Below are 16,416 nucleotides of genomic sequence, written 5' to 3'. Positions count from 1 at the left end.
TGTTAATAAAGTATCAGGCTTGATCTATTGTAAGATGTTGGGAAACTTAAATTTGTCGTCCAAATCTTGATGTGACTAGGCACGTGGAATAAAAGATGCCACTGAAATCATCTTTGAGATGTCAAAGGATGAAAGGAAAGATTTCTACAGGACTATTGCATGGGGTCTGAACCGGCCTCTCTTTGCTGTTTATAGACGAGTACTTCGCATGTATGATGATCGAAACCACGTTGGCAAGTATGAAACCTCCTAACATTTGACCAAACGGTATGAGAAGGGTTAAGAATGGCCTGGGGGCCCTTTTAAGTCCTAGCACCATGTTATGTAGGGCCAGAAGAATCAAGGTGGGGGAAACAATGTTGAGCCATGAAGCCTTGGAGGAGTACATTTCTCCAAATTAAGCACTTGCTTAATGTTCACCATTAGTAAGTTGACAGTCTCATATGATACTTGAACTCTGCTTGTGGTAGAGCCATGGGAATGAGTCATACAACATTGCCATTGCTGCAGCAATAAAACCGCTAGTATATTTGCAAAGCTGAGCCGGGTCCGTCATGGTTTCAAATTGGGGGGGGGGGGGAGCCATGTGTTGAGATTGCTGCATTGCAGGGGGTTGGACTAGATGACCATTGGGGTACCTTCCAACTCTACAAGTCTATGATTCTGTGTAGGACTTCACACCCATATGTATGTGTATCCACTGTGTGTTGGACAAACTGCACTCAGATTCTTGATCAGATACGAGGTTCTCCATAGTGCCCAAGACTGGCTCCTGGACCCCTTCATGTGTACAACCTGCATGGTGGGGACGTGTGTGGAACTCCTGGGCCTTTTGGCTCAAGATAAGGGTTATCAGTGCTGCTTTTTACCATATGCCCCAATAGATGAATAATTGGTAGTTTATACCAACACAGTGGGTGGCACTGTGGTCTAAACCACAGAGCCTAGGGCTTGCTGATCAGAAGGTCAGCAGTTTGAATCCCTGCGATGGGGTGAGCTCCCGTTGCTCGGTCCCTGCTCCTGCCAACCTAGCAGTTCAAAAGCACGTCAAATTGCAAGTAGATAAATAGGTACCCCTCCGGCGGGAAGGTAAACGGCGTTTCCGTGCGCTGCTCTGGTTCGCCAGAAGCGGCTTACGTCATGCTGGCCACATGACCTGGAGGTTGTACGCCGGCTCCCTCGTCCAATAAAGTGAGATGAGGACCACAACCCCAGAGTCATCCACAAATGGACCTAACGGTCAAGGGTACCTTTACCTTTCACCAATAGTTACATTATTTTTCTGCTCACTTCAAAAGCTGTATCTAAGCACATACATGGATTTTCATCTTTAATCATGACACTGGGCACATGTGACTATAGTTTTGAAAAATACATTGGCAAGATTAATGACCATTTGGTATGTATGCTCATTATGGGTAGAGAATCCTACAGAACTTAAGAACTTTGTCAAAGACTATAACAATTGCTTTCTCTTCTGTGCCTTAACATCAGGTTAGTGTTGGTAACAATCCAGTATGGCATATTGCACTTTGAAATTCTACTTTATGCTGAAAGTTGCAATTATATTTGCCTTTGTGAATAATGTTACATATTGTGTGCTGTGCTGAGTCCTAATGAGGGGAATTCAAGAAATTGAAAGAAATTCTATGTGTGTCTGTTAATTAAATGTGCTGTTTGTATATTTCACAGGTACACTCCTGATGAAATTGAAAAACTCAAGGAGTAAGTTTTATTTTGCATTAATCAGTGTTTTGTGAACAGTTTGGAAGAACCTTCAGTTCTCTTTCCCCAAAGTTGTGTGCAGTTGGCAGCCAAAGGCCCATGAATTTACTCAGGCTCCTTAGGTTATCATTTGCCAAGCACCAGCTTCTTTTAAGAGGAGCCACAGTGTAGTTTGCGGAAGGGGAAGACACAGGCAAGGAATAACAGGACTGGGCATTCAAAGTGAGCATTCCCAAGTCCTTTTTGCAATTGCATTAAGCTTTCAGGGCAGGCTCTCTTTTTTGTGTGGAGCAAATAACTAAGCTGCAAGTGCTTCATTGATCTCTTGCACAGCTTTTGGCGCTCTCTGCGATTTCACACTACATCTCCAGTGTCTCTTTCTTTCCCCATTCCTTGCTAGTAGCAGTGGCCTAAGAACGACATAGAATAGTGCTTAAGGACATGTGAACACCTTCCTGTGTAATCGAGGCCCCATGATATCCGATAAGAACCCTAACATCCTTTGAAATTGGTACCTATTATCTTTGGCTGCATTACCATATGCAATGGTCTTTATTCAAAATATAATGGGAGGAAAACCCTTCAATGCTACAGATTCCAAAGCAGTAGTCAAAGGACATGACCAGCTAGTCATTTCAAAATGAAATGCAGCAATGCACTCAGTTGTGAAATACAATAATACAGAACTAAGGGTAAGATTCTGTATGCTCACATGCAATAAATACAGTGATGGTTGGCTGAAAATATGTTCAACTTCCCTTCTCCAAAAAAGGAGTTTAATGCAAGCTTTGGGTTCTAGACCTCACAGGGTGTCCTGTGAGGCTTCAGAGTAAACTCACTGTGGAGTGCAGGGATTCACATGTCCTTAAGCACTATTCTATGTCGTTCTTAGGCTACTGTGAGTGCAGCATTTCAGGGAAATCGGTTTTAGAATGGTTTGATGTCTGTATGTGTTGTCAGAGAACAGAATTCCAAAGCAGGTTAAAGATAAAATATGAAGTAATCAATTATTTGATCATTACAGACAGTTTGAGATGTAGAGGTGGTTGTTTAAATGGGATTGCTAAATAGGCCCCCAATACCCAGCCATTCCTTGAGGGGTGATCTGGCTATGTTGATGTATTCATTTGATCTACAGATTTGTGCTTGTTTTAAGAATGTGATTTTATTTTTTATTTTGTGCTGTTCTACCAGCTTGCTCATCAAAAACCCAAAACTGAACAAACCATTAGCCAGAATAAGCCCCCATCCGGAAACACCCTGATTCTTAATTATTTTAAGTGGGTTATATTTATATATAGTTAGCACCCCCACCCCCTGGGCTCCTATAGAGGATGGGCAGGACGTAAACCAATAAATATATACAATTGAAATGCTTTGCACACCATGCTGAATACACTTGTTCCGTTTAGGCTACGGATAAAGCACGGCAATGACTGGGCGACTATTGGAGCTGCCCTCGGAAGAAGTGCTTCTTCAGTAAAAGACCGATGCAGGCTGATGAAGGACACCTGCAATACAGGTACAAGTATTACAACAATTGGCATTCCCAATGGATGCACAATTGACTTGCAGAAAGTGTATCTCATAATCTTCAATACTGTACATCTCAGGGTGGCTTTAGAAATTTGTTCTGTCGTTACTAAATAGCTAAATAATTGATTCAAACTATTGGAGGACAGGGAGAGGAAATTGTTTATTTAATTTATATCCTGTCCTTCCTCCCTGAAGAAGGGAAAGATGTGCCTGTTTCAGGGACTCTGGGCAGCAGCATCTAGTGCATATTCTTCCCCAAGTCCACCAGTGTTTGTGTGGGAATCACCCATATCCCGTGAGCTTCCTCTGTGGTTTGAAACACCCTTGGCGGTAATGGCTCTGGCCCTAATTCAGAGACAAACAGCACATATAATTTAGGACTTTACACTTTTCAATGCACATATATTGGTTCTTGTACTAAACTTCTTCTGTGCCTTTACTGCCCATTCTTAAAATGTTGAAAGAACCTTTTGCATGTTTGCAAATGCTACAACAAATATAGAAGGTTGGCTAAATTGTAGATGTGATACAGGGAGCCTCCAGTCCATTACCAGGCTTCTAAAAGCACATTTCTCTCGAATAGGCCATGGGAGAGGTCAGAGCAGTTTAAGAACCTGAAGGTGTACAGGGATTGCTGGGGTCAAACAGAGATAGATAAGAAAAAAAAGGGCCCAAGCCAGTGTGGTGTAGTGGTTAGAGTGCAGGATTAGGGTCTGGGAGACGCTTGTTCAGATCCCCAAGGAGCTGTAAAGCTCACTGGGTAACCTTGGGATAGTGACTGTTTCTCAGCATAATGTACATCACAGGATGGTTGTGAGGATAAAATGGGGAGAGTCATCTGCATGCCACTTTGAGCTTGAAGGATAGGCCATATATACATCTAATGTTTTATTTTTAAGGGAAACTGTGCTTTTCATTGCCATGTATTGTTCCCTACTTTTTCCCCCCTTCAGGGAAGTGGACAGAAGAAGAAGAAAAGAGACTGGCAGAAGTGGTACATGAATTAACCAGCACAGAGCCTGGGGACATTGTCACGCAAGGAGTGTCTTGGGCTGCTGTGGCAGAGCGAGTCGGGACGCGGTCTGAGAAGCAGTGCCGTTCCAAATGGCTCAACTACCTAAACTGGAAACAAAGTGGAGGCACCGAGTGGACTAAAGAAGATGAAATAAACCTAATCCTGAGGTTGTGCCATTTTCTTGGAAAGCACATCCAGGGATGGGGCAGCAGGGCTGGGGGGAATTTAAAAAGACAAAATCAACATCTCTGTCACTTTGATTTAATACCTTAGGCAACTCTTTAACAATGGCCGCTGCATTCCTTGTTCCCAGATACTTTAATCTTCTTGCTATGAAAGTATAAAGATTGAAATTATAGAATCATAGATTTGGAAGGGGCACCAAGGGTCATCTAGTCCAACCCCCTGCAATGCAGGAATCTCAGCAAGAGCATCCATGACAGATGGTCGCCCAATCTCTGCTTTAAATCCTCCAAGGTTTTTCTGCTTCACCACACTGGGCAGTTACACTGCACGCAGCTGACAATGTAAGCTTTGATAGGAGAAGAGAAATCTTTGGACACTAAGGCTGCCTATAGTTACTAGTCATGATGGTTATATGCTGCTACCTTCAGACTCAGAGGTAGCCTGCCCCTGAATACTAGATGCAGGAGATCAAATCTCTCTCTCTCTCTCTCTCTCTCTCTCTCTGTGTGTGTGTGTGTGTGTGTGTGTGTGTGTGTGAGAGAGAGAGAGAGAGAGAGAGAGAGAGAGAGAGAGAGAGAGAGAGAGATATTACCCTCAGACTCTGCTTGTGGACTTCCGAGATGCCTAGTTTGCCACTGCAGGGCGGAATGCTGGAGAGGCTCTTGTCTGGGTTTAAGCCATTCACTCCCTCAGCCTTTTCAGGCTTTGGGCCTCCAGTGACACTGCCCAAAAGGAGGCTTCTGTGATGTTGACCACAGTCCACCAGGAATCACTCGTTGCTGTGCAGTCTTACTAAATCTGATTAAAGCAGGAGCTACATAACATTCCCTCTGCGCTGGAAGCTGTCTTCTCTAACACACACTTCTTTCCCATGTAATCCTGTCAGAATAGCAGAGCTAGAAGTATCTGATGAAAATGATATCAACTGGGATCTGCTGGCCGAAGGATGGAGCAGTGTGCGCTCACCCCAGTGGCTTCGTAGTAAATGGTGGACGATCAAAAGGCAGATCGCAAACCACAAAGAGGTTTCGTTTCCTGGTAAAGTATTAAAGGGTTACCTTACCTGCTCGCTGTTTGTTTGCTGGGAGGGTGGAAGAGAGTAGGAAATAACAGCGCTTGCATAGCCCTTAAGAGTGCTCCACCTGATTTCCATATCTTGTAATCTTTTCCACAGTCTTTTGAGGTAGTTCATTATTCTCCCCAAATTTTCAGATTGGAGGCTACATTTTTCTTAGAGTTCATTACAAAGGTGAGATTCAAACCTTCAGCTTTTGTAGAGGTTCTTCCTCTAGGATTGCTGCTACTAATAGATGTAGCTTTCCCGAAAGAGGAGGGAGAAGACTTCATGCAGGAAACAGTAACAACAGAAGATACTGGAGAAGCGTGTTGAGGACTAGACAGATAGGATATGCAGTTGTCCTAAAGCTGTTTTGTGCAGTTATCTCCCCAGCCATCCTTGTTTTCTAAGATAAGGTATTAATATTTTTTTATTAATTCCTGTGTTCACTCATTTGGTTTTTTTATTGCCTTTCTCCAGTTTCAGTGGTCCTGACATGGGTTACAAAATGCAACTAAAAACTTTGAAAAAGCAAAGGCATAAAGTGAAATCTTTATTTTAGGCTGGCTCTTGACATCTAGGACTGAGATTGTAGTGTTTTGAGGTTTTTGTGTTAGTTAAACTTCTCCTTATTTAAATGAATATTGCATGTATACATTTTCATAAAGTTTGTTTCCTTAAAAATAGCGCATGAACACACACTCATGCATACATACAAAGTAATTAGAATAGGGCAAATAACAAATTTAAATACATAAATAGATATTGAGGGACATCTAACTTTCAATGGGTGTACTTGTGAGTATGACAAATGTTGGACCCCACCCATAGCAGGGTGGTGACTCTCTTGTCTCTCAGGTTGTCAAAATAATAATAATAATAATAATAATAATAATAATAATAATAATAATAATAATAATAATAATTTATTATTTGTACCCCGCCTATCATCTGGCTGGGCTTCCCCAGCCACTCTGGGCGGCTTCCAACAAAGATGAAAAATAAACTAAAGTGTCACATATTAAAAACTTCCCTGAACAGGGCTGCCTTCAGATGTCTTCTGAATGTCAGGTAGTTGTTTATTGCTTTGACATCTGATGGGAGGGCGTTCCACAGGGCGGGCGCCACTACCAAGAAGGCCCTCTGCCTGGTTCCCTGTAACTTGGCCTCTCGCAGTGAGGGTACCGCCAGAAGGCCCTTGGAACTGGACCTCAGTGTCCGGGCAGAACGATGGGGGAGGAGACGCTCCTTCAGATATACTGGACCGAGGCCATTTAGGGCTTTAAAGATCAGCACCAACACTTTGAATTGTGCTCCGAAACGTACTGGGAGCCAATGTAGGTCTTTCAAGACCGGTGTTATATGGTCTCGGCGGCCGCTCCCAGTCACCAGTCTAGCTGCCACATTCTGGATTAGTTGTAGTTTCTGGGTCACCTTCAAAGGTAGCCCCACGTGGAGCGCATTGCAGTAGTCCAAGCGGGAGATAACCAGAGCATGCACCACTCTGGCGAGACAGTCCGCAGGCAGATAGGGTCTCAGCCTACGTACCAGATGGAGCTGGTAAACAGCTGCCCTGGATACAGATTTGACCTGTGCCTCCATGGACAGCTGTGAGTCCAAAATGACTCCCAGGCTGCGCACCTGGTCATTCAGGGGCACAGTTACCCCATTCAGGACCAGGGAATCCTCCACACCTGCCCGCCTCCTGTCCCCCCAAAACAGTACTTCTGTCTTGTCAGGATTCAACCTCAATCTGTTAGCTGCCATCCATCCTCCAACCGCCTCCAGACACTCACACAGGACCTTCACCGCCCTCACTGGTTCTGATTTAAAAGAGAGGTAGAGCTGGGTATCATCCGCATACTGATGAACACCTAGCCCAAACCTCCTGATGATCTCTCCCAGTGGCTGCATGTAAATGTTGAAAAGCATGGGGGAGAGGACAGAACCCTGAGGCACCCCACAAGTGAGAGCCCAGGGGTCTGAACACTCATCCCCCACCACCACTTTCTGAACACGGCCCAGGAGGAAGGAGCGGAACCACTGTATGACAGTGCCCCCAGCTCCCAGTCCCTCTAGACGGTCCAGAAGGATGTTATGGTCGATTGTATCAAAGGCTGCTGAGAGATCCAGCAGAACTAGGAAACAACTCTCACCTTTGTCCCTAGCCCGCCGGAGATCATCAACCAGTGCGACCAAGGCAGTTTCAGTCCCATGATGAGGCCTGAATCCCGACTGGAAGGGATCCAAATGGTCCACTTCTTCCAGGCGTGCCTGGAGTTGTTCGGCAACCGCTCGCTCAATCACCTTGCCCAAGAATGGAAGATTTGAGACTGGGCGATAGTTGGCCATCGTGGCCGCATCTAAAGATGGTTTTTTAAGAAGCGGTTTAATAACCGCCTCTTTCAGCGGGTCTGGGAAGGCTCCCTCACAGAGGGAAGCATTCACCACCCCACGAAGCCCATCGCCCAGTTCTTCCCGGCTAGCTTTTATAAGCCAGGATGGGCAAGGATCCAGGAGACAGGTGGTTGGCTTCACTCGTCCAAGCAGCCTGTCCACATCCTTGGAGGTAACAGATTGGAATTGATCCCACACAACTTGACTAGACAGGACTCTAGCACTCTCCCACCCTGGCCCTGCTCCCACGGTGGAGTCTACTTCTTCCCGAATCTGAGCGATTTTATCTGCAAAAAACTTTGCAAAATCATTGCAGGAGATCATGTGGCCTGTACTGGGCCCCGATGTCGCAGGTGGTTCCGCTAAATTGTGAACCACCTGAAAAAGTCTCCTGCTGCTGTTTTCTGCAGATGCAATAGAGGCGGCGAAGAATGTCTTCTTCGCCGTCGCTATCGCCACTTGGTGGGCTCGACGTTGAGCTCTAACCTGTGTCTGGTCAGATTCGGAATGAGTTATCCGCCACCGGTGCTCTAGCCGTCTCAACGATTGTTTCATTGCCCTCAGATCCGTGGAAAACCACGGGGCTGTCCGGGCTCCATGCAATCGGAGAGGGCGCTTCGGAGCCAAACAGTCAATAGCCCTGGTTAACTCCACATTCCAGCGTGCCACCAGGGAATCGGCTGAAAGGCCATCAACATGGGATAAAGCATCCCCTACCACTCTCTGGAAACCATTTGGATCCATTGTGGCGGGGGCGGACCATCCGAATCGGTCCCACCTCCCTGCAGAGGTCTGCCACTCCCCAGTGCCATAGCTTGGTGGGGGTTAGCCAGGACTTTTGCCCCGGGTGACGCCTCTGGGGTGGGGGGTGCCTTTGAGGCTCCTAGCCTACCTGCCATTGTACCGTCTGGGCTTCAGGCGGTGTGGCTCTCTGCTCTGTGGGTGAGTGACTGAGTGGGCATGAAGAGGAGAAAGAGAAAGAAGAGAATGGAGTTGGCTTGCATGCCCAGCCCTGGCCGTTCCTAAAAGTGAGCGACCCTCCTCCTTCCCCTTTCCCCAGTAAAGCCAAAGATGGGATCCCCGTCTAGTTTTGCAGCGGCGAGAGTCTTCTGAAGCAAGGTTCCCCATCTTATTTGCAAACAGTTCAGGAAGAGGATGTGGGCAGACTGATAGGTGTGCTTGCCTCTGACATTAGGAAGACTAGGTCTTTTTCATTTTGATTTGCCTGATGCACGAAGCTCTTTACTCAAGAGGTTTTTTTGGAGGGGAATAAGTTTTAATAAAGTTCTCCTGAGGTTTGAACTCCTGTCATACACACAGCTTTATTCCAAACACTTCTCTCTGTCTTTTGCGTCTAGTAACATTCCGAGTGACCCTTTTGTTTCCCCATTTCAGTTCTTATAAAAGGTCTGAAACAGCTTCACGAAAGCCAGACGAACGCTGCAGGGCACCAGCTTTCAGAGACGAAACCTGTACCTGGGTTGCCAAATGCTCATTCCAGTTCTGGGGTTCAGCACGTGCAGATTCGAGTGGCTCGCTTGGATGAGAATTCAGGCAATTCTCCGAGCCCCATGGCAGCTTTGCAGATTCCAGTTCAGATTACCCATGTCTGTAAGTCCCTCTGATCCCTCACTTGCTCCTCCTCCCTTCCTCAAATCAAGGGGTTTCCTGATTTTCAGAGAGAAGAGGATCTCTCTTTGGTCTGGCAAGAAGTTGGCCTGTAGGCTACCCCATACATAACATGCACATGCAGCAAAGACAGAACACAGTATGTACATCATGGTTTATGCGCCATCGCCATTCACGTGGCGCAAGCAGTGAATATGGGTAACCATAACTATAGCCATGAGAATGTGAAAAGTTGGGCAGGCTTCTTGCGTTCAGGGAGGAAAAGGAAATGGCCTTTGGTTTGCCGTGGTTAGTGCTGCCCTCTGTCTGCTCCTGGTAAGGAAGGCAGTAGATTTCGTGGCTATGTTATGCCACGCTGGTAGCTTCTAAGACCGTGGGGGTTGCTAGTGGGGGGGTTGTACCCCACCCTTTGGGATAAAGTTGCAGGGGATTCTAAGAGTGATACGGGAAGAAGCACATTATATTGGATATAATCTATTTAAGCACTGAAGATTTCATCCAGTAGAGGACAGTGCATGCAGCCAGCACCTTTGGAAGAATGCAGAAAATTGAGGTTGAAGGCCAGCTACTTCACCCGCATTCCTGCAGGCTGAACAAAGGCAGACTGTTGCTGCTGCTCACAAAATAGCCTGAAGACGCCGGAGTGATTTCCTCTACTGTAACTAAGCAGATTTGGCCTTGTCTCTGAACCATACATAAGCTGCTCAGAGCAGTGTGGAGGAAGAGAATCATAAACAAGGAAGGCACCCTTTTTCCACACAGTTCATGTATTGACACACATGCCCCTGCTTTTTTCCATGACAATGAGATTTTATATCTGTATTTCTTAGTATGCTACTCGTGTGTAAGTAGTGATACCTCCTCTCCATGTTGAGCTGCAGACCAAAACCATTCAGGAGTTGGGGGCCTCTTTGGGCCACTTCAGATTGACCCCACACTGAGAGTGAGCCATGAGATGTTCACACACAGCTGCTCACATGGATTTGGTGACACCCACCATGAGAGCCTGCCAGGGGTGGGGGGTGTTTGTGTTGAAAATGCTTGTTTTAAGTTTTAATTAATCTCTGTGTAGTTATCCTATGTATATTTATCAACTGTTTTCCCAATGTAATTAGTAGTAAAAAAATTAGTGTTTCCCAGCTGAAAGATCACAACACTTAGAGAGGCTTATTTATGGCAAACAAACTGTTAAGATGCCCACTAACTGCTTCGTTGTCCTGGCAGTCCACTGTAGCTTTTGTCTTTCAATACTAAATTATGTGATTGTCTATCAGTTAAATACACCTAGGGCTCTCTCTCTCTCTCTCTCTATATATATATATATATTATTCATTCATTCATTCATTCATTCATTCATTCATTCATAAATAAATAAATAAATAAATAAATAAATAAATAAAAAGGGTATGTTTCTCCCTCTTACTCCCATAGCTTCTGCAGATTCCCCTGCTGCTTCTGTTGACTCTGAGACGATAACTCTAAATAGTGGGACACTGCAGACCTTTGAGATCCTGCCAGTAAGTTCTACAGATTCCACATCTACCTGGTTTGATCTTTTGTGTTTTTCAGACTAAAGTTTGAGGTAAGGAGCATCTCAATGGTGTCCTTATGGCTACATAAAGTATTATAAAATGTGTGAGGTTCAGTTAGCAGGATATTACAGCATAATATAACTGGAAGCTTTAAAATCATGCAAATCAACTTACTTTATGGTGTCACATTATCTGCATGCACCAGGGATGGGTAACTGGATCCAGCCAGCCCTCCACTGGCCACTTTGGGCAGGCAAGTCAAACTTCAGAGGAAGAATCAGGAGCACTCTGAAAAGTAGGATTGCCATCCCTATGGCTGGACGACTGGCCAGTCTCTGATGGAGCACCTGGTTTCTGCAGGGCTATTGGGATTCTCATGGGAGAGTGTTGGATCACTCTGGAGTTTGGTCTGGTCCAGAAAGGTGCTTCTTATGTTCTCAGTGCTTGGAATCATGAAACAAAAGATGTCTTAATGTTATGACTTAACATTAAGAGGTCCTAATTATGCACATCTTTCTTTTTGAAATGTAAAATGTATTAGTAGACCACTAAGATATTAGTTGTTGTTGTTGCATACAAGCCTGAAGTCCACCTGTCCCTGTGTAAGAAAAATGATGGTGCTCCCTCTTCTCCTCCTTTAAGAGAATGTATCTTATGCAGGAGTCTCAACCCCAGCTGTCTGACAAGATAAATCAATAGGAAATGGGCATCCTTCATACCTCTTATCCCAGCTAGCTGGGTTAACTGGTAGATGCCAATGGTCAAATTCCAGAGAGCCTGGCACATTTCAAAGCAAGGAGGGACTTGCCTTTCTGTGCAGTAGATGAAACACTTCCATTTCAGAGGCATGTAGTCTATTGAAGAGGGTTGGACTGGAACTCGGGAGACCAGGTTGAAATTCCTCCCTGACCATGAAGTCACTGGGTGCCCCTGGGATAGTCCCTGAACCAAGCCTATCTCACAGGATGGCTCTGAGGATAACATGGGTGACCGCAGGCACTGCCTTGTTCTCCAGGATATGGACATTCTCCTTGTGGGGAGAAAGGAAGGACATGGGGGGGGGCAGTTGTCCTACATTTCTAGGGTTATTTCAGTTCTGTTGCATTTAGGAACACAGTTTACGTTTTGAGTCTGACTTCCTCAGAGTCAATGTCCTCCATGAGTCAGTTGCAGAGCACCCTCCCATTGATCTTCTTCCTTCTTCTCTTGAGTCTTTCCATCTGCAGCCCACGGGGACTCCAGGCACGTACTTACTCCAGACAAGCTCCACCCAAGGCTTGCCTTTGACACTGACCACCAGCCCAACAGTGACCCTCACAGCTGCCACGGCACCAGCCTCACCAGACCAGATCATCGTCCACGCCTTATCCGTAGGTGTCTCGAAGGAGAAACTGGAGCGATAAAGGGGGGGGGGGCTTGGAGTTGCTGCTAGTCAGCTGGAGCAGCTGTGCTGCATCAAACGAAACACCAGTGCAGAACAGTTTTGACTTGAATGTATTTTCTCCGGTGAAAATCCTCTGCAGTGTTAGTTGTGCTAGTTGTGACAAGGGACAATGATTTATGGGAAGTCAAATCTTAAAATGGTGCCCATCATACCTTGGGGTTCAGCTTGATGGACTGTGGGAAGGGCATTGTGCACACAGGTTGCATTCAGCAGCATCAGAGTTGTGGCCTGAATGGACAGAGCCTCAGACTGACCCTTGGGGTGAGTTCTACAGCCTTTGGAGCAGCGATGGCCCCTCAGTATCTCTCAGGTGTCCCACCCAAACCAATGCCAGCGTGCCACTCCTGAGGTGCCTGGTTGATCCCAACCCTTCTCATCTATTTCTGAAGCTTTTCCTCTGACAGACCCGTCTCTCCCAAGGAAGTCAGGGCTGTGCCTTCCCCACCCTTCATGATCACAATAAATGCACAGTAGTAGGTGCTCATCTCTCAGATTTTGTTTATTGATGTCTGGCATTACTTCTCACTATTTCATAAAATATAATGATCAAGGGGGGTGAGAAAAACCAATCAATATACATTGAAATAATAAGATTGGAACATTACTAAATTCATGTTTTTAAAGCCCCAAATATGAACGTCTGTGATAAGGCAGGTTTATAAGAGCATAACATAGAAGCCTTTGAACCGCCTGCTGGTTCCAGCCAGTAGCTCCTCTCATCCCACATCCTGCTCTCACAGGGGCCGCCCAAGATCAATAGACTAGAAAGGGCTTTGGTCTCATTCAGCAAGGTTCTTCTTGGGTTTAAAAAGCTTATAATTGGGAGAGGGGAGGGAGTTACAAGGCCCAGAGCCAAAAGGCTGGAGCACATTGTAAAACTCCCACTGTTAGTGCAACTTGGCTAATAGAAAAAACTTAATGTAAAGCTTATTTGTTGAGTATTTGAACATACCTTTTCAGGAAAATAGAGAAGATGTCAAGTTTTTTATGTGATTTAGTAAATTGTGAAGAATGGGTAATTTTGTGTGCAATGTTACGATGTATGTATAGAATAATTTAAAATAAAATGCATAGTTGGTCCCCTTTCACCATTGCTGAAGGGGCATAATGAAGTCAGTCACAACATTATGTGGCACTTATCAATTTTGTGGCCATTTCTCACAGCCAGAACACTTGCTGAACACCGGTGACAATGTCACGGTACAGTGCCATGCACCAAGTGTCATAATCCGCACTGTTGCAGCAGAAGAGATTTCTCCCTCCGTAACCCAGGCAGAACTTGCTGTTGATTCAGACATTCAGCCAGTTAATCTGGTGGACCCTCCAACGGCTCTGGAAGCAGACGCCTTTCCAGAGGACATCCATCAACCCAAGCTGGCTGTGGAAGAGCAGTCTGCATATAGCGAAGACGACTCCTCCAAATTTGGTGGCAGGAGTAGCAGCGAACTCATTGACAGGGTCATGGCGAGAGACGGAGGAGAGATTTTGCACACTGATATCAAGTGTGAAGAGGATTGTCGGTCTGACTTAGCTGGCACCTACGTTTCTGAGGTAAGGAAAGCAGTACTTAGCAGCATGAGGATTTGGCACGTGGCTGGATCTGTAGCAGTTGTTTTTGAGGCTCAGCAAGTGCAACTTCATGCAATTCATCTTTGATACTTTAACCATGTTAAACAAACCTGCTTTGTGCTGGTACGCTCATCGGAAGTGCCATTGCCTTCCGTTAAGAGTTTGGGTGTAATCCTTGACGCCTCCCTTTCCATGGAGGCGCAAGTTACAGCAACAGCCAAGGCGACATTTTTCCACCTTCGCCGCATCAAGCAGTTGGTCCCTTACCTTTCCCGCCCCGACCTGGCCACAGTGATCCATGCGACGGTCATCTCCAGGCTTGACTACTGTAATTCGCTCTACGCGGGGCTGCCCTTGAAGCTGTCCCAGAAACTCCAGCGGGTGCAGAATGCTGCAGCAAGGCTCCTCACGGGGTCTCTGCCATGGGAGCATATTCACCCAGTGCTTTTCCAGCTGCACTGGCTCCCGGTGGAGTACAGGGTCAGATTTAAGGTGCTGCTTTTGACCTTTAAAGCCCTTCACGGCCTAGGACCCTCGTACCTACGGGACTGCCTCTCCCGGTATGCCCCACGGAGAGCCTCAAGGTCCATAAATAGCAACACCCTAGTGGTCCCAGGCCCTAAGGAAGTTAGATTGGCTTCAACCAGAGCCAGGGCCTTTTCAACTCTGGCTCCAGCCTGGTGGAACGCTCTGCCTCATGAGACCAGGGCCCTGCAGGATCTGATTTCTTTCCGCAGGGCCTGTAAGGCAGAGTTGTTCCGCCTGGCCTTTGGCTTGGAGCCAATTTGATTCCCTCCCCCTCTTTCTTTTTTCTTTTCCTTCTCCTCCTGCAATGAGGCTACATTTTAATATTTTAATGTTCCATTATTTTAATGTTGTGTTTTATTTTTTAAGTTGTAATCATTCATCTTGTTTTTATTATTGCTTGTAAGCCACTCTGAGCCCGGCCTTGGCTGGGGAGGGCAGGGTATAAATAAATTATTATTATTATTATTATTATTATTATTATTATTATCTGAGAACTGACTGCAGCTTCCCGTGGAATGCGTACTCCATGGAAAACACCCAAGTTTGCAAATGGAGTTTGCGTGAAAGGGCCGCAAGAAACATTCAGAATTGCTTTTGGCCAATTTGTACAAGTTGCTTATGCATTTCTCGGAGGGGAGATCACCTTAAGGTGGTGCATTCTTGGCTCCTGTGTGCCCTTTGGTGTTCCTCATTGCTTCAGACAAAAGTGAGAGAAGTGCCAAACGTTCAGTGATGAGAACATGTGTGAGAATGGTCATGAACACACATGATCCTGGTTCAAGTACATATGTGTAGGGAGCAGGGAATGAAATGTCAGCACCTCTGAGCAACTTGAGAAGTGGGATGATATAACTCTAAAATATGCTTTGTTCAGCCCCTGCATCTGAGGTTAAAATGTCATCAAGTAGCAACATGGAGTGAGATGTCTGCCTGGGGAATATTACTGGTTGAACTGGAATTGTGGTTTACGTGGACCGATGGTCCAACTTCGTATAAGGCAGCTCTTCAGTGAATCCATTTCCTAACTCTTCCTGGCGGTTAAAAGAAACCAGCAATTCTCCTGGTGGCTTGTGGCTGTTAAAAACACTCAGAAGTAAACTAAACAAACCTGCCCTTGAAAGCTCTCTTTTCACTGGGGAAATGGCATTGGAGTGGGGAGAACTAGTCTCCTGTCCTCCACTGCCACTGTCCCAATCCCCCTCTCTCCCCCCTCTCCACCAACCCCTTTGCTTTCAGCTTCCATCTGCTTTAGTTTAGCTCTTACAGATCATTGTTACTTAAGCCCTGGCACTTTTATTCCGGGTGAGATAGGTGATGGATGCACTGGGAGGTCGTCTTCAGTCTACTTTGTAAGTAAGTCCTCAGTCATCCTTGCAAATAAATCTAGTAATTGCTCTGCCACAGTTCACAACTAAGAGACAAAGCATTTTGCTGTTAAAAAATTGCCATCCTCCACCCACAATGGTTCATTCAAAGCAAGCAATTTTGCACAGCACTTCATTTATTTGCTATTTATTGTGGACTTTCTTTTAAAAAAAAAAAGCATGTTTCTGTTCTGTAAACACTAGTTGAAAAATGCTGGTTTTCACACAGGATCTTAGTTCTCCAACGACAGAAGAAGTTGAGGCGTCTCCCATGGATGACACCGTCCTCATTGTACCTTCGCCCCATGGCTTTATCCAGACATCAGACGACATAGACAGCGAATCCGTTTTGCCCCTAACAACACTAACAGGTAACAGCAGCCTTTTTTTAAAAAAGTACAAATTTCCTGTGTGTGCAGCAATGCTGTTTCTGA

At 45.6% G+C, this 16,416-nt stretch overlaps 1 protein-coding gene across 4 annotated transcripts in view; it reads left to right on the top strand.

Annotated features, from left to right (window-relative positions):
* Positions 1–16,416, top strand: part of DMTF1 (cyclin D binding myb like transcription factor 1) — a 33,412-nt gene that overhangs the window by 14,760 nt on the left and 2,236 nt on the right. For all 4 annotated transcript variants that reach the window (XM_028745410.2, XM_077935699.1, XM_028745413.2 and 1 more), the window contains 10 exons: positions 80–237; positions 1,693–1,725; positions 3,138–3,247; positions 4,215–4,443; positions 5,349–5,500; positions 9,312–9,527; positions 10,977–11,062; positions 12,289–12,447; positions 13,686–14,072; positions 16,212–16,353. In XM_028745410.2, coding sequence (XP_028601243.2) covers positions 80–237; positions 1,693–1,725; positions 3,138–3,247; positions 4,215–4,443; positions 5,349–5,500; positions 9,312–9,527; positions 10,977–11,062; positions 12,289–12,447; positions 13,686–14,072; positions 16,212–16,353 — 1,672 coding nt within the window. The remainder of the gene's footprint in view (positions 1–79; positions 238–1,692; positions 1,726–3,137; positions 3,248–4,214; positions 4,444–5,348; positions 5,501–9,311; positions 9,528–10,976; positions 11,063–12,288; positions 12,448–13,685; positions 14,073–16,211; positions 16,354–16,416) is intronic.

The sequence above is a fragment of the Podarcis muralis genome, chromosome 10, assembly GCF_964188315.1.
Source record: "Podarcis muralis chromosome 10, rPodMur119.hap1.1, whole genome shotgun sequence".
NCBI lineage: Eukaryota > Metazoa > Chordata > Lepidosauria > Squamata > Lacertidae > Podarcis > Podarcis muralis.
Note: the sequence above shows the minus strand (reverse complement) of the source record. Positions and strands in the feature narration are given on the sequence as shown.